The sequence below is a fragment of the Spinacia oleracea genome, chromosome 3, assembly GCF_020520425.1.
Source record: "Spinacia oleracea cultivar Varoflay chromosome 3, BTI_SOV_V1, whole genome shotgun sequence".
In the NCBI taxonomy this organism is placed as follows: Eukaryota; Viridiplantae; Streptophyta; class Magnoliopsida; order Caryophyllales; family Amaranthaceae; genus Spinacia; species Spinacia oleracea.
In genome coordinates, this window is record NC_079489.1 from 155123517 (window position 1) to 155145744 (window position 22228).

At 36.2% G+C, this 22228-nt stretch overlaps 3 protein-coding genes across 3 annotated transcripts; 2 read left to right on the forward strand and 1 right to left on the reverse strand.

Annotated features, from left to right (window-relative positions):
- The first annotated feature begins 1703 nt into the window (after positions 1-1703).
- On the forward strand, positions 1704-3759 carry LOC110776333 (peroxidase 72). Its single transcript, XM_021980883.2, has 3 exons — positions 1704-2206; positions 2444-2635; positions 2963-3759. The coding sequence occupies exons 1-3, from the start codon at positions 1967-1969 to the stop codon at positions 3542-3544; spliced, it is 1014 nt and encodes a 337-aa protein (XP_021836575.1). The 5' UTR covers positions 1704-1966; the 3' UTR covers positions 3545-3759.
- A 3549-nt stretch (positions 3760-7308) lies between these two features.
- Positions 7309-11868, forward strand: LOC110776336 (peroxidase 72-like). Its single transcript, XM_021980887.2, has 4 exons — positions 7309-7607; positions 8164-8355; positions 8442-8607; positions 11300-11868. Exons 1-4 carry the CDS (start codon positions 7377-7379, stop codon positions 11713-11715), a joined length of 1005 nt encoding a protein of 334 aa, XP_021836579.1. The 5' UTR covers positions 7309-7376; the 3' UTR covers positions 11716-11868.
- Positions 11869-17154: 5286 nt separating this feature from the next.
- LOC130470587 (uncharacterized) lies at positions 17155-20445 on the reverse strand. Its single transcript, XM_056840995.1, has 2 exons — positions 17402-20445; positions 17155-17297 (listed from the first exon to the last, which is right to left on the reverse strand). Exons 1-2 carry the CDS (start codon positions 19243-19245, stop codon positions 17282-17284), a joined length of 1860 nt encoding a protein of 619 aa, XP_056696973.1. The 5' UTR covers positions 19246-20445; the 3' UTR covers positions 17155-17281.
- Between the last annotated feature and the right edge of the window lie 1783 nt (positions 20446-22228).

Here is a 22228-nt window from a genome sequence, read left to right on the forward strand (position 1 = left end):
AAATATGAAATCCCACATTCGAAAATCAAATTAAAGTTAGATCTTCATAATTAGTTGATTTATTGCACCATTTATTTTTTATTTTTTTGTTTTTGTTTTTGAGGCTTAAGCTAGAAAAGTAATAACTGTACATTTATAAATTAAGTAATCATTTCCTTTTTTTCCTTTTTTTTGCATTCACTTTTATTTAATGTATCATTTAACGTCAAAAGAATATATATGTTTATATAGAAAGATATAACATAAGTTGTGGTTGGCTATGATGGTAGGAAGTGTAACTTTTAACAAAGAGGTTTGGTGTTCGATCCTTGTTACTTGATTAGTGGTGATGTGGCGTAATGAGGAGAGGTATATGTGACACGTATACATTCTTAAGAACGCCTTTTAATATATTAGTATAGACTACAAAAAATCACAAGTATTCACTAATTAAAACATCAAAAGATATCTAAACAACCACTATACAACATAAAACGGGGGCTCAAAAGCTAGTTATTTTAGAGTGAGGGATCAGGTCTCGAGGTGTTAATTACACACTACGCGTCCAAGTGGCGGCCTCCAACTAACGAATTGTCTTTACGTGCTTTTGGTACTACTAGTATTCCATCCATAAAAATATAAAATGTTCACCGTTGCCTTGCACAAAGATGAAGTTCAGTAGGAAAACTTTCATAATGTGACTGTAAAAGATTAAAAGTTACCTGTACTTGATGATTTTCATGCTTAATACTCTATAATAACGACTACAATATTAACATGTCCATTTACTTGTCCAACAAGTTAACCCCAAATTATGAATATTGATACAACTCCTAACCTAATTATTAGCTTTAACCTGTTAGTTAATAAGTACTTAATTCGTACTTGTTTTACTCCCTCCGTCCCAGATTAGTTGTTACACTTACCTTTGCACATAGTTTTAGGTGATAAGTGGTTGTTTGGTTATTAATTGTTATTTTATTGCAAAAGTAGATGTGATAGGAGTTAGTGGGGTATTTTTTTAATTGAATGAGAGAGGGTGTGGGGACAAAAAAGAATTTAGTGGGAAGAAAGAAACAATATAATAATTGTGGGGTCATTCCTAATTTAGAAGCGTAACAACTAATCTGGGACGGACGAAAAAGGAAAGTGTAACAACTAATCTGGGACAGAGGGAATACTACTTTATGAAGTACGTAGCATTATCTATTTTTCATATACAGTCTAAAAATGTTAAATGAATATATGTAGTCCAATTTACAAAGGAAAGCTGCTAATTAATTAAGCGATCACCATTTTATACGCAATCTCGTTCAAAGCAATCAAGCTATAGTGTATGGAATTATGGATGTTAAATAATTTAGGGTGCGCTCTCTTCACCTTTAAAAAAGATAAGTTGCAATCACGTCATGTTAGGTCAGTATATTCCAATAAGGTCCTATAAATCAACCAACTCAAGTTTACTCTCTTGCAATCATGTCTGATCAGATACAATAAGTTCTAATTATGTTTGATCGATCATGTCCTATCAGATCAATCATTCTAATAGGTTCGGATTTCATCCGGCAAAGAGAATACATGCTCACAAATACAGATACCTCGGAAGTTTAGACTTCTTAAATCTATACCAAATATGTTAAGGCAAGAGGATAAATCATAAATCACTATCATATATGATCACTAAGTCAAACCCTTGTTTTTCCTCTGTTTTCCTTTTGAGCTAGCTAGCTATGACTTGGTACATAATAACTTAATTTTGGATCAGAGTGTCAATAATTAGAGCAGTTAGAACCTTGAGAGAAATATCTTGTTGACCAACTCCACCTCTTGCTACTATTTTCCCCTATCTTTTATGTTGACTTCTTCTATAAATACCATACAAAACTAACACAATACACCATATCACTAATTAAAGCATTTACAATATAATCAAGCTTATTAGTGTTGAAAACACAAGCATACATTAATTCACAAGTCTTAAACAAACATGGTTAAGTCCATGGGCTACTTCATTTTGGTGGCTCTCCTAGCACTTGCCCCTCTATGCTTATCTCACAAAATACACGGTGGTGGTGGTCGAGGTGGCTATCTCCACCCTCAGTTCTACGACCACTCGTGCCCTCAACTGCATCAGATTATCAAGTCAGTTGTTGCTCAGGCGGTTTCAAGGGATCGTAGGATGGCTGCTTCCTTGCTTAGGCTTCATTTCCATGACTGCTTTGTTAAGGTAAATACTACCTTCGTTTCATAATGATCTTTACACTTTATGTTTTAGTCTGTTTCATAACTTTTTTTTACATTGTGCTTTGTAATATATTTGGACATGAAAATGTACCACTTCACCCCTCTTATATCACAAAATTTACATCTTTTCACTCACTTCGATCATTGGAGTACATGTTGATTTTTAGTCTAAACAATACTAATAAGTTAGCATTTGTTTGTGCATGATTCATTTTTGCAGGGATGTGATGCCTCATTGTTGCTAGACAATGGTGGAGGCATAGTCTCTGAGAAGGGGTCCAACCCTAACAGGAACTCAGTTCGAGGGTTTGAGGTCATTGATGCTATCAAGGCTGCAGTAGAGAAAGCATGCCCTCATACTGTCTCTTGTGCTGATATCCTTGCTGTAGTTGCCAGAGATTCAACTGTCATTGTAAGTATCTATTAGACTCCATTCTATTCACCTTATTTCCACTTATTTCAGGGAAATTAAGTTCAGATAAGTTCAGGAAAAATAAGGGTTGACCAAGTACACTTTATAACTAAAATAAGTTCAGAACAATTCAGATAAAAACAACTGTCATTGTAATTATCTATTAGGCTTTGTTCTCTTCATCTTATTTCCACTTGTTTCAGTAAAAACAAGTTCAGAAAAAAAAAAGGTTGACCTAGTACACTTTATAACTAAAATAAGTTATAACAAGTTCAAATAAGTTAAGATAAGTTCAGGTAAGTTATAACTAATGCTGTTACACTGCAGGCTGGTGGACCGAACTGGGAGGTGCCCCTAGGAAGAAGGGATTCAAGAGGAGCAAGTTTGAGTGGATCAAACAATGACATTCCTGCTCCAAACAACACTTTTAACACCATTCTTACCAAGTTCAAACGCCAAGGCCTCGATCTTATTGACCTTGTTGCCCTCTCAGGTGCTCACACAATAGGAAATGCAAGGTGTGTTAGTTTCAGACAAAGGTTGTACAACCAGAACAGAAACGGGCAACCAGATTTCACACTTGACCAAGTTTATGCTTCTAAGTTGCGCAACCAGTGCCCGCGGTCAGGTGGTGACCAAAACCTGTTCTTTTTAGACTATGTTTCCCCCTTCAGTTTTGACAACAGTTACTACAGAAACATATTGGCTAACAAAGGGTTACTGAATTCTGATCAAGTTTTATTAACCAAGAATCATGCTTCAATGCAATTAGTGAAGCAATATGCTGAAAATATGGAGTTGTTTTTTGATCATTTTTCCAAGTCCATTGTTAAAATGGGTAATATTTCCCCATTGACAGGAATGCAGGGTGAAATCAGGCAAAACTGTAGGAGGATTAATGCTTACTAAGATTATTCCTCTGTTTTTTTTTCTCTGTTTTGTTGTTTCAGTTGAAAACATGGTGTAATTTATTTTCTTTTTTTTCTTTTTACTACTTTTTTTTACTATTTGAATTTCTGTGTGTTTGAAGCAGTGTAATTGCTGTTTGTGGCAAGCTCTGAGAGGAATTTGTATTTCAATGTCTTCTTTTCTGAATGAAAAAAACTGATTCATTGCTAAGCTCATTAGTCTTTCTTGTTTTACATTTCCTTATTTTCTTTAAATTGTTAAAGCTTGTTTTTGCACATTTTTTAATTCACATGTTTTGAACATCAATATCTTACAATACATATATTACAAAATATAATAAAAAGTTATTTTTTTGAATTTATATTCTAAGTATTTAGAGTTTGCGACATATGGAGATCTAACGAGATTAGACAAGAAGTAACTACTATTTGAGTTCGGCTAATTTTTGTTTAATTGCGGACGATGGCAACAATGCTCGACTTTGAGATTTTCAGAACATGCTTGAAATATTATTGTTGAACTTATATTTTACATACTCCATATACGGAGGGAGTTTATCATTAGGGATGTTCCTTATGAGTTATACCCCATGGCACTAGGGCACCAAGGGAGTTTCAAATAGGGATGACAATTCCAGACCCGACCTGATAACCCGACTCGAACTCGACCTAAAGTTACTGAGAGAAAGTAGAACCCGACCTGAACCGAACCCGAATGACTTGAAACCAACCCGATTTGACTCATTTATTATATTTGTAGTAATCTTAAGTTTTACAATATTTCTGATATTTTATAACACAACTCGAAATTGATCCGAAATCAAACCCGAACCAGACTCATTGACCCGAATTGCCACCCCTGATTTCAATCAACATTTAAAGTCAACACTCACATATTTAATCAGAGTAAAAGTCATTTACCTTTTCGATTCGGGACTAAGGTCCCCACTTTCTCATGTACTATATTAATTAAAATTGAATTGAAAACCCCACTCATGTACTATATTCCACTTTTACCATGTACTATATTCTCTTTCACATGTACTTTATTCCACTTTTCCATACAACTCAATCATCATTTGTACTTTATTTCACTTTTTCATGAACTATATTCCAGTTTTCTTAAAATCCGTGTTTTTGGTCAACCGGGAAGATAATTATGGGACGGAGGGAGTATATACAAATGTTTTGCTCCCACTTTAGCTTTGCATTATACTTAGAGCTGGGCACTGTCGGGTCATGCAGGCCCATTATCGGCCCGTGCGCCTTGTGGAGTTGTGTCTAATAGGTCAAGGGAAAGTCATGCCTTTCTTCCATACACGAGACTCATCACGACTCGTCTGACGGAACGGATCATGCCATGATAACATATTCCCTTACTAATTTTAAGAAATTTTATTAATTGATAAAAAGTAAGTGTCTAACATGCGAGCCGACCCCTCGTGTCTCGACCGTGTCAAGCTCGTGCCAAATTTCTTGAATGATGCCCATACACGAACATGGCCCATTGTCATGCCAAGGTTAAACAACCCCGTGTACTGGCCCGACTCATTCCCATCCCTATCAAAATCGTATGAGAGGTTATGTTGACTTTTTATTATTCATATTATAGGCGTGGGTTTAAAAATTTTACTAGATTAGATCCCGTGCACGCATGGATTTTGATCAAATTTATAAAATATTTAACTGAATATTTCCCAAATTACTACATAATTATTACATTTTGAACATTCTCATTTAATTTATTTATCTAATATGCATATTTTATATGCGTAACATGCCAATTTGACCAAAATATTGAATTCATATACTTATCACCATTAATGTACCGATTTGACTAAAATATTACCAAAAATTAGCAAAATTATTATTGCGTGGTATCTATTATTTCCATAATAAATTTATAAACTAATATTTTTTTCCATACATAAATTGTTTGTAAAAAAGAGTAAAGAATAAAAATAACATAAACTGATACACTTTTAAGAAATTTGATTTTGGTGGTAAAATTTTGTATCAGGAAGTGACATGTGTCATTATTGATGTCTGTTTTAGTATAAAGTAAGTAACAGATGGAGTAATTTAATATTTTAGTTTGACAAATACTTTTCATGGCCCTTTTCCTAGCTTCTTTCTCCTTTTCTTTCCCTCTATTTTTCTCCCCTCTTATTTGGCTCTTTCTTCCAAGAATATAAGGTTAACAAACACACTTGATAAAATGTCATAGACGAAGTAAGGAGGAAGTAAAGCTGACCAATTCTCAAATTTATTGTCTTCTTCCTTTTGTTTTTGTTTTGGCAAGTCTTGAGCTGTTAATTACACACAACGCGGCGCCTCAACTAATCAAATTGTATTTCACTAACCTTTTTGTAATTTGTTTTCCATTAATCTTCCATTAACACATGTTCTTGCATTAATTAGTAAGATGAATTAAGTTCAGTAGGAATTTTACTTTTATTTTAATATATCTTCATACTCATTCGTCAAAAGTCAAAACACCAGTTTGAACTAGCTTGTACATTTTATTTTATTTCTCCAATTTTTTATTATCAAGACCTCATGGCAGATCTAGGAATTAGGAATAGAGGTACGAAACTAGACTTAATAATATATACGTAGCAAATATGATAAAGGTTGCAACTTGCGACCTTTAAGACGTGTCATGACGATGACATGACATGCTTATATGGCATGATTTAAATTAGAAACTAAAATATTTAACTTATATAAATTATGATAAATGTTACAAAAAAATGTAGGAAAATCTTAATATTCTAACTTACAATTGAATAATGCAATTTTTTCTTTCAAAAGAATATTTATGATTTGTATAGAAAATATTTGTTTCATTCTTTGTATCGACTACCTTATTTACATATTTTCATATTAAAAATATTGCATTGATAGTAAAAAAAAAAAAATTGATTACACATGGCCTACGTGGCGCACATATGTACCATTTAAAATCCGACACTTAGGATTGCGACAACTAAATTTTATCGTAACTTGCGACCTTAATCATAACTCTATACGTAGTACAATTACTTTTTTAAAAACCTCTAAATAATGAATATGGAGTATTATTTTTTGTGGACTAAAAAGTACTTGAGTTATTAATTTATTCCACCAAAATGTAACAACGATGTACATGATTAAGTTAAATAATAATAATACTAGTAATAACTTTTTTGCTTGGGTGCGAATGAGCCACAAAACAATATAAATTACAAATGAAGAAAAGAGATTCAAACTTGTTACCTATTGTCTACTAGGTCAAGACACGAAGAAGGAACTTTTACCCATGTTAATAATTGTTAAGTCACATGCATGATACCCAACACAAAGAGTCAAAGATTAAAATAAGGAGTGAAGGAGTAGTAATTTCGGAATTTCCCGAAGAAGCAAGGAATTAATCAAACAAGCTCGAGTCTTGAGGGAATATGTACAATTTTGAACCTGAAATATTATTCTCTCTGTCTCGTTATACTTATCCCATTTGACTATTTTTTGTAATAGCTTTTCTAGGTCAAGCGGAGCAAGTAAAACGAGACGGAATGAGTAATATGTAATCTTATCTTGTTATCTTCCTTTTGAGCTATCACCTTGAAAGAGTTGGTAATTTGAGCAATAATTAGTTAGAACCTTAAGAGGAATAACTTGTTAACCAACTCCACCTCGATTAGTTGATCACCTGACCCCAGTTTTTGTCCATCATTTTCATTGACTTCCTAAAAGACTTAACCTATAAATACTCTACAAACCCATCTAATTAATTAAGCAATAACCACACAATAACACAAAAGCATAAATTCAAAATCAAACTTAAAACAAACATGGTTAAGTACATGATGAGCTACTTCATTGTTCTTGCTCTTCTAGCATTTGCTCCTATATGTTTCTCTAACAAATTCCAAGGAGGAGGGTATCTCTACCCTCAGTTCTATGACCGTTCATGCCCACAACTCCAACAAATAGTCAAGTCTGTCGTTGCTCAGGCGGTTTCTAGGGATCGTCGTATGGCTGCTTCCTTGCTTAGGCTTCACTTTCACGACTGCTTTGTTAAGGTATTTTACTCATCTGCATCAAATGTAGATCACTTTATTACAGTTTGTAAGGATATGTTCTTTTCACCTTATTCTTATTACTTATTACTATCTCCATTTCATAAAGATCTTTACGGTTATTATTTGCATAAATATTAAGACAAATGTAGACAAGTTGGTTGAATATAATAAAATATGGATAATGTAAGAGAAAATGAGAAATGTGTAAAAATGTGGGTGAGTATAAGAAAAAAAAATGAATAAAATAAGAGAAAATGAGTGAAAATTTGTAAATATCGTGAAGAAAGAAGGGTAATCTAATAAATTTTCATGTCCAAAAACAGAATAAAGCAAATTGTAAAAAAACATTATGAAACAGACTAAAACGGAAAGTGTAAAGATCATTTTGAAATGGAGGTAGTATATCATAACATACCAGAAAAAGTAAAAAACACACTCACATAAAACATTTTGATCATACCAGATTAGAGCAGATCAAACCAGACCAGACTAGAAAAAATCAGAACAAAGCCTTAGTCGTCCACACCAATGATCATTTTTGGTTAAATTTTGTTAGGGATGTGATGCATCAGTGCTGCTAGACAACAGTGGAAGCATAATCTCAGAAAAGGGATCCAACACCAACAGGAACTCAGCTCGAGGGTTTGAGGTCATTGATGAAATCAAGGCCGCAGTAGAGAAAGCATGCCCGCGTATTGTCTCTTGTGCTGATATCCTTGCTTTAGCCGCTAGAGATTCAACTGTTATTGTAAGCATCGATTTGAGAAATACTCGTACACTAATTTATTTATTTTCATGTAGATGTTGTTGTACTAAAACGTTATTACATTGCAGGCTGGTGGACCAAATTGGCTCGTACCTGTAGGAAGAAGGGATTCAAGAGGAGCAAGTTTGAGTGGATCTAACAATGACATTCCTGCTCCTAACAACACATTTAACACCATTCTTACCAAGTTTAAGCGTCAAGGCCTTGATCTTATAGACCTTGTTGCCCTCTCAGGTTTGTTACCATCACCATAGGCAATGGAGTATGTTAGTTTAGATGAACAACACAAGAGGGGGGGTGAATTAGTGTTTGTAGATGTTGGATCTACTTTTTCGCGGAATTAAAAACATTAAGAGATTGCAAGAGAGATTTTAGCGTGGAAACCTCTCTACCCTAATAGAGAGGAAAAACCACGGCCCCGTAGGGACTTAAACCCTTTTACTAATTAGGAAAATCACAGTTCCCTAAACTCAACTCCCTTATGAACAGCCCCTCGACCGTTCCTTCTCAATGATCTCTCTAGAGATCTTCTCTCTCAACTGTTCAGCTCGACTCAAGCTGATTCTCTTAATTACAAGGTTCACTCAAACCCCTTCCCAACTCTCAAGTATAAAAGATAGAATAACAAATAGAATCTGGAATTCTGCTGGAGCAGGAACTACGTATGTGGAACAGGAACTGAGGGTACAGACGTGGGTTATAATGTAGATTTAACTTAAGCACGTAACACCACTAAGTCAGACAATTTTCCTAGACTTATGAATGCAGTATATATAGTGATGCATGTTATCTATTAACCCTAGAAGATATATTTTATGTTTATCTTTTATTTAGGAATCCTAGACCTAATAGAACTCTATCATGATAGACTTTTATCCTAAGACTCTAACAAACATATGATCGAATAATAACTCTTTATGCAGTAGATATATTAATGAAAACTCTATTTAAACGACACTCCTTTCATATCATGACTCTTAAATAAGATAAACATTATTTAACCATTAACTAATGCAATCCTAATTACTATCAAACACATAATCCTAACTATACTAAAACTCCTTAGTACATGACTTAGTATTATTATGTTTAGACTTCTATTAGGACACAAACTCTAAGGTAACGTGATCTAAATACTATACTCATGCAATCCTATATACTACGTGCAGACTAGGACCAGTACCCTCGTCATTGACACTGTTCCACGTACGTTGTTCCACCAGCTCCGAACTTTCAGTTTCTAAAACAAATCTATTAAGCACACTAATGCTACTAGATTTTCTTCTCTTCTCTTTCTCTGTACTTGTACTCTTAATTCTCCTCGAGTCCAAGTTCCTCTTCTCTTGGATTCTCTAACTCTTGAATCCTCGTTCTTCCTGTAAGTCTTTGGGTCTTCTTCAAAGTCTTACCTACACACGTCATTTATCATTTATTTGCATGCATAATAAACCACGTTAGATATTGAGTCAAGTATGATAAATATGCATAAATCATATATTATAATATTTGCTTAACTAAAATACACATAGGATAATATGGAATATAATATACTAGTGGATAAATACTATTCCTATCCTAATATGAACTTAATATTTACGGCAAGTATTATGTGACTCAAACACCTAAATACATTGAATCTAGACAGTCCTATATTATGCATAATACTAATTATAAAAGCTTAAACTCTAAACATTTAATCTTTCCTAACATGCTTATGCAAACTAAAACTCTTAGACTCCTACATCGTCTACAATGCACCATAATATATGATAAATGAGACCAGCTATGATATGCATTCCTAGAAGACTCCTAATGCATATATAACTATATGAAGAGTCCTAATCACACACAACTATATGTACTTATGATAGGATATTATAAGAGACCTAAACTAATGCAAAGTCCTAAGTCTAATAAACAACTTATCCCAATATGGACTCTTAATTACACATGCATATAACGAACATATTAGGATGCAAATATGAAAGAACTATATGCACTCCTAAACTCTATTGATGCACGCATGCGTATCTCGTACAGGTGACTGGGAACAGGAACAGTCAGACAACTAGGAACTCTGTTAAACTGTTTCTGATCTCTTTCTTGTTGTTCCTGCTGGACCATATAAAGTATCATTTCGTTCCTCATTTGTCACTTTACTTACCACATGAAGTTTACCAATGTAAATGCTAATTTACATATAAACAACATGTATAACGTAGCCATCTCCGCTCTCGTCAACAATAGCTTATCATTGCTCATATCCCTTGTCTCTTGGTTTAATCATAGCTTGTTCTTCCTATGCACATCTTAGCACACATGTTAATTAGATAATCATCATTTGTTTATAATCATCAAAACCTCACTACTCAACAGAGTATATATTGAACTTGATACTAGCACAATACATATTATTAACATTGAGATTGAATCACGTTTACATCATTCCTCTTGTGACTCTCTCTGGTTGTTAACATACACGTAAATGTACAAATTACTTCTTTCTAAAGAATAAATCATATACTTCATATCATAAGAAATTATCAATATAATGCAAATTCTTAATTACACATGGTGAATGTCGTAGAGGCGGATGTAAAGTTACCCTAAAATACTTAGTAAAATTTAAATAATTGTTAGTGAAAATGTTTTAAATAAAAGTTATACATTCAAAATCACTCATAATGCATAAAGATAATTATATAACCCTCTACATTTTACCCATAAAAATTATTTTATAATATAAAAGGTTCTTCAAAACATGTAAATATCCCTATATCCCGAAAATTTAGGTAAAACCGACCGCGATGTATAATAAACTTACTGTATACCTGGTGCGTACAAGACCTGTTGTCAATATACTTCATTGCACAACTGTACTTGCTTGGATGTTGAAGTTGACAAAGAGAAGTGTATTGATGTGCAGGTGCTCACACAATAGGAAACGCAAGGTGTGTTAGCTTCAGACAAAGGTTGTACAACCAGAACAGAAACGGACAACCAGATTTCACACTTGACCAAGGATATGCTTCTGAGTTGCGCAACCAATGCCCGCAATCCGGTGGTGACCAAAACTTGTTCTTCTTAGACTACGCAACCCCCTTCAATTTTGACAACAGCTACTACAGAAACATATTGGCTAACAAAGGGTTGCTGAATTCTGACCAAGTTTTGTTAACCAAGAATTATGAATCGATGCAATTAGTGAAGCAATATGCAGAAAACATGGAGTTGTTCTTTGATCATTTTGCTAACTCGATTGTTAAGATGGGTAATATTTCACCATTGACAGGGATGAAAGGAGAGATTAGGCAGAATTGCAGGAGTATTAATTACTATTGAGATCCTCTGTTTTTTTTTTCCTGTTTTTTTTATTACTGTTTTGTTGTTTGAGTTGAAAATGTGGTGTAATTGTCTTTGTTTTTTTCGTTTTGCAAGCTCATTTGTAAATTAATTAATCTTGTTAGATGAAATCAATTAATTTTGTTTTCAAGAGTACTAAGTGTTACATATTAGCACAATAAAATAATAATGTTTCTATAAGAATGTAGATAGAATAGACTTATCTCGATAATGCGAACAATCAGATGAATATTAACGAACCATTGTTGCGCCGTGGGATACCAATACCATTATCCTAAAGACGGTTTTGCACTACCTCCAGGTGTAGTAGAACAGTTCCGAATTTATGTGCACTCACAAACCAAATGGAGTCAAAACATATGCCCAAAACCGAGAATAATTTGAGAGAGAAAGAACGTGTTTGGTTTTCGTGAAAAATGTTGTGTGTATATTTTCTTGGGAAGCTACAAAGTTTGATTAAATAATCAAAATTAGGTAGAGAAAGAGACAAAAAAACAAGTTGATATTCCAGTAGGAACACTGACAAGAGGGGGGGGGGGGGGTGAATTGTTTCGTTGAACTTAGGGTGTTCCTTTGCGGAATTTAGAAATTAAAGGAACAACTAACAAATTAGTACGAAGAATGTGAAAACTGAGGAAACTTCTTGATCCTTATCAAGAAGCGAAAACCTCAAACTCTTTTATATATTGTAATCGCTCGAATACAACACACTCAATAACTCGAGTTCCACTTGAACACGAGTTCCTCACAGCAATCCCCGTTGATTACTGTGCTTGCTCCTTTCACACTCTCTCGCTGACTTGACTCTAAGTCACTTTAAGGATCACTCAACCCTTACACTCAAAACTCAAGGATCACTTGATCCTTAACCCCACAACTCAAGGATCACTCGATCCTTAACCCCACAATTACAACTCGAATTATGAAAACTCTAGTATTCAATAAAGCTTATGTACAATAAAGGAACTTTAGGAACACGCTCTTTCGCAAACTGACTTTTTATAAAAACTCTTAAGTTCTTTAGAAATATTGCACGTTGTCAGTTGTGATTTGAGAAATGAAAAACCTTTTCCTTTTATAGAAGAACTTTCTTGGTCAGTTTCCCATGTTCCCCTCAACGGCCACTAACAGTTACTGGGAGCAGTAACGTGCACGTTGATTGAGAGAAACAGGGAGACTTCTTCAAACCACTTTTAACACGTTCAATTTTAGAGAAAATAGTGGGAGTAGTTTTAGGAACAAGTAAAAACCTTTTCTTGGGAAACAAGGAATTCTAAATCAGAATCCAATGTTGATTTTCTCAAAATCGTTTTATTTATTTTCCAAAAGATTTTCCTTTATAAAACTTTATTTTATTTACAAAAACTATTTTCTCAAACATATTAAAACACACGTGTTCCTTTTGTTCCATATTATGCATAAACGTTATTAAAATACTTACATAAAATCTAAACATAAACTCATATGTTGTAGCTTCTATGTTGGCACCTTTTGAAGCTTCGCTTGAACGCTTCATGCATTGTTCCTTCTCCGGAACATTGATGATCCTTATAATATATGAGGAACACCCTTAATAACTTGCCTAGGATCAGTCGTTGAGGATCAGCCTGCTTTAGGAGCAACCGTCTTTGGGAACAGCCGTTGTGGGAACAGCCGTCGTGGGAACAGCCGTCGTGGGAACAGCCGTTGTGGGAACAGCCGTCGTGGGAACAGCCGTCGTGGGAACAGCCGTCGTGGGAACAGCCGTCGTGGGAACAGCCGTCGTGGGAACAGCCGTCGTGGGAACAGCCGTTGTGGGAACAGCCGTCGTGGGAACAGCCGTCTTAGGAACAACCTTCATATGCAGACTTGATCGATTCTTTAGGAATTCCATGCATTGCTTAGTGTTTGTTCCACATGCTTAGTTTGTCCTACTCAGGCACTCCCTAACTTAGCATTCCAAAAACACACTTAAACAATGATTAGGAAGTTTGCGTTGTCATCATCAAAACTCAGAATCAACAATATTCCCCCTTTTTGGTGATGACAACATAAGCAAACTTTTACCAAAAAAAAATCAAACTTATTTTGCAATCCTAAACAAGTTTTCAAAACAAAACAAAACAACAAAAAATTACGAGAAAAAAAAAAAAAAAAAAAAAATGAATTTTAAAAACAACGGAGTTTACAAAATTGAAAACTTACAGCAAGAAGTGAGCAAATGAGGGACATGGAGACAGGTAAGATCAATTAAGAAAAGTTTGCATTCTCTTCCCCCTGTTGGCATTAACAAAAAGAAAAAATACAAGGCAATAATATAATATTCATAGCGCCCCACGATCAACGTTTGGCAAACTAAGTTAGCCTCAAAGTCAAGTCTCAACATGCATAATTAATTGTAAGCATAATATATAATAAAAGAAATCAACCAATTTTTAGAGATGCAAGTTTTAGGTTCCACAGGTTCTGAAGATAAAAATAACGATGATGTCACCCAAATTGAGGGCTACATAAAAAAGAGAAAAAAATTGTTCCAAACAAATAAAAAACCAATGTAACAATCAAATAGCGGATCAGGTTTAGTTTTCAAGCTTTTGTAGAATTGTGGATGAGCTCGTAGTCACTTGAGCGTTGAGTTGATGCAGACCGGATCTCATCTCCTTAATCACTGAAACTAAGGCACCCACCTGTGATTGCAACTCACTGATCCTGGCATCCGTACCTTCCTGTATAGCCATCATTCTAGCTATCCCCTCCTTAAGCTGACTGACCTGTTCCTTGAGTTCCACAATGGAAGGATCCTTCTGTGATCCCAAAGAACTAGAGGAGCTACCAAATGAACTAAAACCACCAAAACCAGAAAAACCGAGAGGAACAGCTGTGGGTGGAGGAACAAGTGCTACATTAGACTTAGGAACAACATCTATAGGTTTGGATGCCTGTTCCTTTTTCTGTATAATATCCTCCTCACCTTGTTCCCCCTCATCATCCTCATCATCACCAGAAATTTCAACATACGCAGGAGGACGAATTAAGGTTGGTCCTTTGGTAGCAATTCTTGTACTCTTTCTCACACTCGGAGGTGGTTTTGAAGCACCCTTGACCACCTTCTTCTCTTTTACCTGCCTCACCACCTTTCTCACTTTTTTGATTACTCCTGACTTTTCTTCTTCCTCATCACTATCCGACATTCTCCAGTTTAATTTACCGTCCGCAACCTCCAATTTTAAGTAAAATAACAAATCATGCTGTAAAATTTGTTTTGACTTTACTTTTACTTCAACATATTCACTGAGGTCAACAGAAAAGCTTTTAAACACCTCAGTCATTAAAGATCCATAACCCAGCTTACAGTTAGTTTCAATACAGTGGGTCATGTGTTTAATCATTAGGGCAGGGAAGTTGATTGGAATTTTGTGGGCTAGACAATACATTAGGGAGACATCATACAAACTGGCTAAGGTTCTTTTGTGTAGTCTAGGAACAATGCCTCTCCTAACAATATTAAACAGGAGTTTCTGGGTTGGGGAAAGGAACAAGTCTTGATGAGTAATAGAACTTATCTTATAATCACCTCCAATCAATTCAACAAATACATCATTAGTAATCACCCCAATTTGAATTGTATCCGATTTTCCTTTCACATACTGGTCATATCCTTCATTAGGAACAAGAAATAATTTTGCAAGGTATTCAGCAATAAAAGATATGGTTGTTCCATTCACAACACTTTTGCAAACTCCATCCTCAAACTCAAAATTATTTCTAAATTCACACATCGCCATAGGAAAAATAGGATTTTTTGCAACAACACAAAATAAATTCATCCAATCTTGTTGCTCTAATAAATCAATTAAATCAGTAAACTGTGAGTCACACCATACCTTGTTAATCGCAAATCCCTCAACCAAATTAGCTTCCTTTACTGAAACCACTTTCCCCCTCAAATTCCGACCACCGAAAACCACCTCCGGCGACCGGTCGTCGCCCTCTTCCCCCTCATTTGACGCACTCCCCCTATCCCTTTCTTCTTCCGGTAGTCGTGAACACACGAGCCCTCGACGCCGCCCTCGGACCGCAGCAGCGCCTCCCCTCTTTCGTTGCTGCCGGTCGTCGCTCTACCGTCCACGGACCGGTGCGTCGTCACCCTGCGAACCGGAATCCTCGTCGCCCTTTGAAATCGAGTTCTCAGCCTCCTCTTCGTTGATTTCGGCGGTGGGTAGGTTTAGTATTTTGGATCTGGCTTTCGGTTTGTATTTCCCCCGCACCGGCGACCCTTTTCCGGTCGACTCGGCTCCGAACCCAGAAGAGGCGACGCGGGTCGCGGGTTTTGAAATCCGTGGCCTTTTTGGGCGTGGGGCAGCCACCGAGAACGGGTTCGAGAGGGTAGAGTTAGGGTTTTCCTGGGTCGACGCCGGCGAGGAGTGTGGCTGCTTTATCGCCGGAGATAGCCGACTCCTCGTCGGTATAGGGGTGGTTAGGGTTCCGAAAGGGTTGTTTTTTGGTGGTGATCGAGTGGGTTTTCTCAGGTGTTTGGAGAGGTGAGGTTTCCATGGGAATTGGAGATGTGGAGTTTCTTTTTCTTTTGGTAGACAAATTTGTGTTGTTACTGGTTCTCACCATTGTTGGTGAAAAGGTATGGATAGGTGGAGAATAAATTATTAGTGAAGTACAAGGAGGTGGGGAAAAACGTGTATTTGTTGGTGTGAGGTTTGAGTAGTTGAGATCCATTGGGATTGTTTCCATGAGTTTCTTAGTTGTTGGGAACAAGAAGAATTTGAGGATTAAAGAATAATTTGGAGAGATTTGTATGTACGAGGATTAGTATATAATATTTAAATGGAAAAAAAAAAATTAAAAATCGAGAGAGAGAAAATAAAGAAAAAAAAATTTCGGATGAATAAAAAATAAAAAAATAAAAAGATAGAAACTGATAACTGACTGTAAAGGAATCGTGGAGAGAATTCAGGAAAATTATAACGATTAACCTAATTGTGGAACAACATATTTTTGCATCTCGTATTATTGGTTTATTTAATTTATCAAGTATTATGCACTTTCATTATGTAGGTTGATACTTAACAATGGTAAACTTCAGCTATGCTTTCGCACGTAAAATTATGAATATATATTAAAGTAATGTATTTCATATTAAAGTTATACCTTGAGAGGATCTTCCTGCTTACTTAATCTCAGCTTGATCGTTCCCAGTTCCAGTCTCATTTTCTCGTGCTTCTCTCTGCTTGTTTACTTTGTAAGATCCTTGCACATACTTTCATTAGTTGCACCAAATAGTTTATTATCAACGTAAATTTGTACAACTAGTGAATCAGTTCCTTTTGATTTTAAAAATAAAAAAATTCGTTTGAAATTATTCTTCAGAAGGAATTCAGATAATATTTCGTACCACGATCTAGTAGCTTGCTTTAACTCATAATGAGCTTTGTCAAGCTTATAGATGTGGTTTGGAAATTCAGGATATTTAGAATCAGGAGGTTGTTCCACATAGACGTCATCTTCTAAATGTTCGTTTAGGGAAGCATTTTTGATGTCCATTTGGTACAACTTAATTTCCGTAAAGGCTGCAAAAACAATTAAGGTTCTTATAGTTTTTAATCTATCAACAGGAGCAAATGTTTCTTTGAAATTAGTGCTCACCTGTTGATTATGGCGTTTAACGACTAACCTTGCTATTGTTCCATGTTCATCAAGCTTGTTCCTGAGCATCCATTTGAGTCCCTCTTGTTCCTCTTGAACGGAGACTCCAGTCTTTTCTGCTTGTTCCTCTCGGATAGGAACCTCCTGATTTGCTTGTTCCTCTTGAACATGAAATCCCAGATTATTTTCTACTTGTTCCTCTTGCACTTGAAATTCCAGATTATTTTCTACTTGTTCCTCTTGCATAAGAACACCTTGATTTTCTGCTTGTTCCTCTTGCATAGGAACACCTTGTTTTTCTGCTTGTTCCTCTTGCATGGGAACACCTTGATTTTTTGCTTGTTCCTCTTGCATGGGAACACCCTGATTTTCTGCTTGTTCCTCTTGCATAGGAACTCCTTGATCTTTCTTATGTAGTTCCGCTGGAGAATCTTCCTCATCATTATCTGTAAGGCGAATCAAGCCAATATCGAAATTCTCCGTCTCCTGAACTTCATTAGCATTATTAGTTTCATCAAGAATAGTATGTACATTTTTAACTCTTCTAAAAGAGTCTTTAAGAGAGTTGTTCCTGACAGGCAATTCCAAGAACCTACCTTGTACCTCATATCTAACATTATTTAGGTAGGTCATGTGATCTTTATTGGGCTCCAATGCCTTATTACTTTGTTCCTTTACTACACTAAGCTTTTCAAGAAATACTAGAGTTTCAATTGGTGATTCAATTAACCTGTTATTAGACAAAGATTGAGAGGCTGTGAAACTTACCTCGTTTGATGGATCTTGCATTGTTCCATCAATCTTTGCCATGAGGCACAGGTTGGCAGTTTCTTTTTCTGGTTGGTCATCATCGTCCTCCGAGTCTGTAACATCTCCCCATGCTGCAATCATTGCCTTTTTGGGTTTGGAAAAGGTGGGTTTGTTGCATCTTTCTTTGAGCCGATCCTCTCCTTTTCCTTTTTCATATTCCCACTGAGGGCACTCCCGGATTTGATGGTCTGGATCACCGCATTTGAAGCATCCTTGGCCGGATTTGGAACCAATTGTTCTTCTTCCGGAGTTCCTTCCTTTTTGATTTCCCGGTCTGAGGTTTCTGTATAATCTTTTCATCCTTCTGACCAAAGTGGCAGCCTCTTCTTCATCCGGTTCTGAATCCTCCAGTTCCTCAGCCTTGAGAGCAAGACCTTGGTTCTTGGGATTCTCAGGAACAGCTGATCCTAGATGTAGTTCATGTGTCATTAAGGATCCTGCCAGCTGCTCAATGTTGAATTTGGTGAAATCCTTGGTTTCAAACAATGCAGTGACCTTGGTTCTCCATCGATCATCTTGAGGCATGCTCCTTAGAATTTTCCTAACCTGTTCATCAGAGGGAATAATTCTTCCAAGGGAAACAAGTTCATTAGTAATGTTAGTGAACCGAGTAAACATCTCCTGAATTGTTTCTTGTGGATGCATTTCAAAACGTTCATATTTAGACATCAGTAAATCAATTTTAGAACGTTTGACCTCATTTGTTCCTTCATGTGTTACTTGAAGGAGATCCCAGATTTGCTTTGCGCTCTTGCACCCCATAACTCTATTGTGTTCATGAGGTCCAAGGCCGCAATGCAAAATCTTAACAGCCATAGCGTTGATTTCATATTTTTCAAAATCTTCTTTCACAAATTCATAAATAGGTTTAGGAACTACCTCATTTTCAGCATTGGTTTTTGTTACCTCGAAGTTACCGACTTCTATGACTCGCCAAACTTGATAGTTCTCTGCCTTGATAAAGATCTCCATTCTGTTCTTCCAATATGTATAGAATTTTCCATTGAACATTGGAGGTCTTTGAGTTGAATAACCTTCTTCGAGTTTCTCGTGAGTGTTCATACTTTCCAGGAACTTTTTCTCAACAGGGTTTCCTGTATTTTTGTGAGATCCCGCTCTGATACCAACTGATATTCCAGTAGGAACACTGACAAGAGGGGGGGGGGGGGTGAATTGTTTCGTTGAACTTAGGGTGTTCCTTTGCGGAATTTAGAAATTAAAGGAACAACTAACAAATTAGTACGAAGAATGTGAAAACTGAGGAAACTTCTTGATCCTTATCAAGAAGCGAAAACCTCAAACTCTTTTATATATTGTAATCGCTCGAATACAACACACTCAATAACTCGAGTTCCACTTGAACACGAGTTCCTCACAGCAATCCCCGTTGATTACTGTGCTTGCTCCTTTCACACTCTCTCGCTGACTTGACTCTAAGTCACTTTAAGGATCACTCAACCCTTACACTCAAAACTCAAGGATCACTTGATCCTTAACCCCACAACTCAAGGATCACTCGATCCTTAACCCCACAATTACAACTCGAATTATGAAAACTCTAGTATTCAATAAAGCTTATGTACAATAAAGGAACTTTAGGAACACGCTCTTTCGCAAACTGACTTTTTATAAAAACTCTTAAGTTCTTTAGAAATATTGCACGTTGTCAGTTGTGATTTGAGAAATGAAAAACCTTTTCCTTTTATAGAAGAACTTTCTTGGTCAGTTTCCCATGTTCCCCTCAACGGCCACTAACAGTTACTGGGAGCAGTAACGTGCACGTTGATTGAGAGAAACAGGGAGACTTCTTCAAACCACTTTTAACACGTTCAATTTTAGAGAAAATAGTGGGAGTAGTTTTAGGAACAAGTAAAAACCTTTTCTTGGGAAACAAGGAATTCTAAATCAGAATCCAATGTTGATTTTCTCAAAATCGTTTTATTTATTTTCCAAAAGATTTTCCTTTATAAAACTTTATTTTATTTACAAAAACTATTTTCTCAAACATATTAAAACACACGTGTTCCTTTTGTTCCATATTATGCATAAACGTTATTAAAATACTTACATAAAATCTAAACATAAACTCATATGTTGTAGCTTCTATGTTGGCACCTTTTGAAGCTTCGCTTGAACGCTTCATGCATTGTTCCTTCTCCGGAACATTGATGATCCTTATAATATATGAGGAACACCCTTAATAACTTGCCTAGGATCAGTCGTTGAGGATCAGCCTGCTTTAGGAGCAACCGTCTTTGGGAACAGCCGTTGTGGGAACAGCCGTCGTGGGAACAGCCGTCGTGGGAACAGCCGTTGTGGGAACAGCCGTCGTGGGAACAGCCGTCGTGGGAACAGCCGTCGTGGGAACAGCCGTTGTGGGAACAGCCGTCGTGGGAACAGCCGTCGTGGGAACAGCCGTTGTGGGAACAGCCGTCGTGGGAACAGCCGTCTTAGGAACAACCTTCATATGCAGACTTGATCGATTCTTTAGGAATTCCATGCATTGCTTAGTGTTTGTTCCACATGCTTAGTTTGTCCTACTCAGGCACTCCCTAACTTAGCATTCCAAAAACACACTTAAACAATGATTAGGAAGTTTGCGTTGTCATCATCAAAACTCAGAATCAACACAAGTAAAACACAGATTACCGTAACAAAGAATTAACCAAAACAACTCGGTACAAAATAAGGTAAGGCTCACAAAACCTAACCACGCATCGCATTCTCCACAACTCAAGGCCCGACCCGACCCGACCCAGCAGGGCGGCGCGCGAGTGTGTGTTATGTGTCAACCCATACCATTCTCACACTTTCTCAAACAAGAGTTACGCCCACAATCTAATATATAAACAAGGAGGAAATGAGGAATTCTTTCAATGTGGAACAAAAACACTATTCGCATGTTACACTATTTTCTTTTGTATTTCCCAACAAGAACTTCCAACAATCCCCCACAAGCTCGAAGATGTGAAAAAGAAAGAAAATAAAGAAACTGGTTTTGGGCAAGATAAAACAATTGAATAGATGTCAATGTCTTTCAACTTGAATTAACACTTAGTGACATTTGAGCTATGATCTCTTTCCTATACCAAGTGACTTTCGTATTGAACTTGATAGGGAGTTAGAAACCCGTCACTCAAAGCACGAAACTGAATATGTATGATATTCTGACTCCGCGAATAAAAGTGACGACATATACTGGCCATACGTCCGACTTGGATATGCTCATATGTGCTCTAGAGAATAGCACATATCGCAATTCTCATAGGAAACGGCTACACTTCTACACCTTCATATGTGAATCCCATCAAGTGTGAGCTAGCTTCACACCACCAAAAAATAAGGATATGGGTTCATTAAGAGCTTTATGTTCAACCTCTTTCCGATTGTAGAAAGCACATAGTAACATTTAGGGGATGAACAAAAATAAAATTTTGTGCTTCCTAATTGTATCATAATGTCGTCCTTTTAACTATTTGAGAATAGGAGTTCATTACACTACAATTCACCCAATGGGCCTCAAGCCCATCTCTTCCGATGTTTTCAAAACTAGTTTTCATCATAGGTCTTTTGTTAATGGATCCGCTTTATTCATTTCGGACTTTATAAAGTTTAAATATATCACTCAATAGACAACATATATTTGGCGGCCTTATGCCTCAAACAAATGTGTCTTTCTTCCCATTATAGGCATGGTTGTTTGCAACAACAATTGCAATGAAAGGAGTTGGCTTCCCCCACAGTGGAATATCTGCAAGCACATTTCTCAACCATTTTGCGACATAAACCGTCAATCCATTAGCAATAAATTTATATTCTATATTAGTCATAGCAGTACAAGATTGCTTGTAAGATTTCCAAGATACAGCTCCACCCCCTAGGGTGAAGACATAACCACTACTGGAATGAACTTTATAATTGCCAGATACCAAATAGGCATCACATAATCACATTATGTGCAAACTCCAATCCATGGTACTCATATGGTGCAGAAGCAATCACCTTATAGCATCCCAATAATCATTACTTGAGCTATGAGTGTAGT

Excerpts from the sequence above, each read along its gene's own strand:
- LOC110776333 (XM_021980883.2), top strand. The coding sequence starts at position 1,967 with ATGGTTAAGTCCATGGGCTACTTCATTTTGGTGGCTCTCCTAGCACTT. Across the intron at positions 2,207-2,443 it reads TCCATGACTGCTTTGTTAAG|GGATGTGATGCCTCATTGTT; the intron begins GTAAATACTACC and ends TCATTTTTGCAG. Across the intron at positions 2,636-2,962 it reads CCAGAGATTCAACTGTCATT|GCTGGTGGACCGAACTGGGA; the intron begins GTAAGTATCTAT and ends GTTACACTGCAG.
- LOC110776336 (XM_021980887.2), top strand. The coding sequence starts at position 7,377 with ATGGTTAAGTACATGATGAGCTACTTCATTGTTCTTGCTCTTCTAGCA. Across the intron at positions 7,608-8,163 it reads TTCACGACTGCTTTGTTAAG|GGATGTGATGCATCAGTGCT; the intron begins GTATTTTACTCA and ends AAATTTTGTTAG. Across the intron at positions 8,608-11,299 it reads AGACCTTGTTGCCCTCTCAG|GTGCTCACACAATAGGAAAC; the intron begins GTTTGTTACCAT and ends ATTGATGTGCAG.
- LOC130470587 (XM_056840995.1), bottom strand. The coding sequence starts at position 19,245 with ATGAACACTCACGAGAAACTCGAAGAAGGTTATTCAACTCAAAGACCT.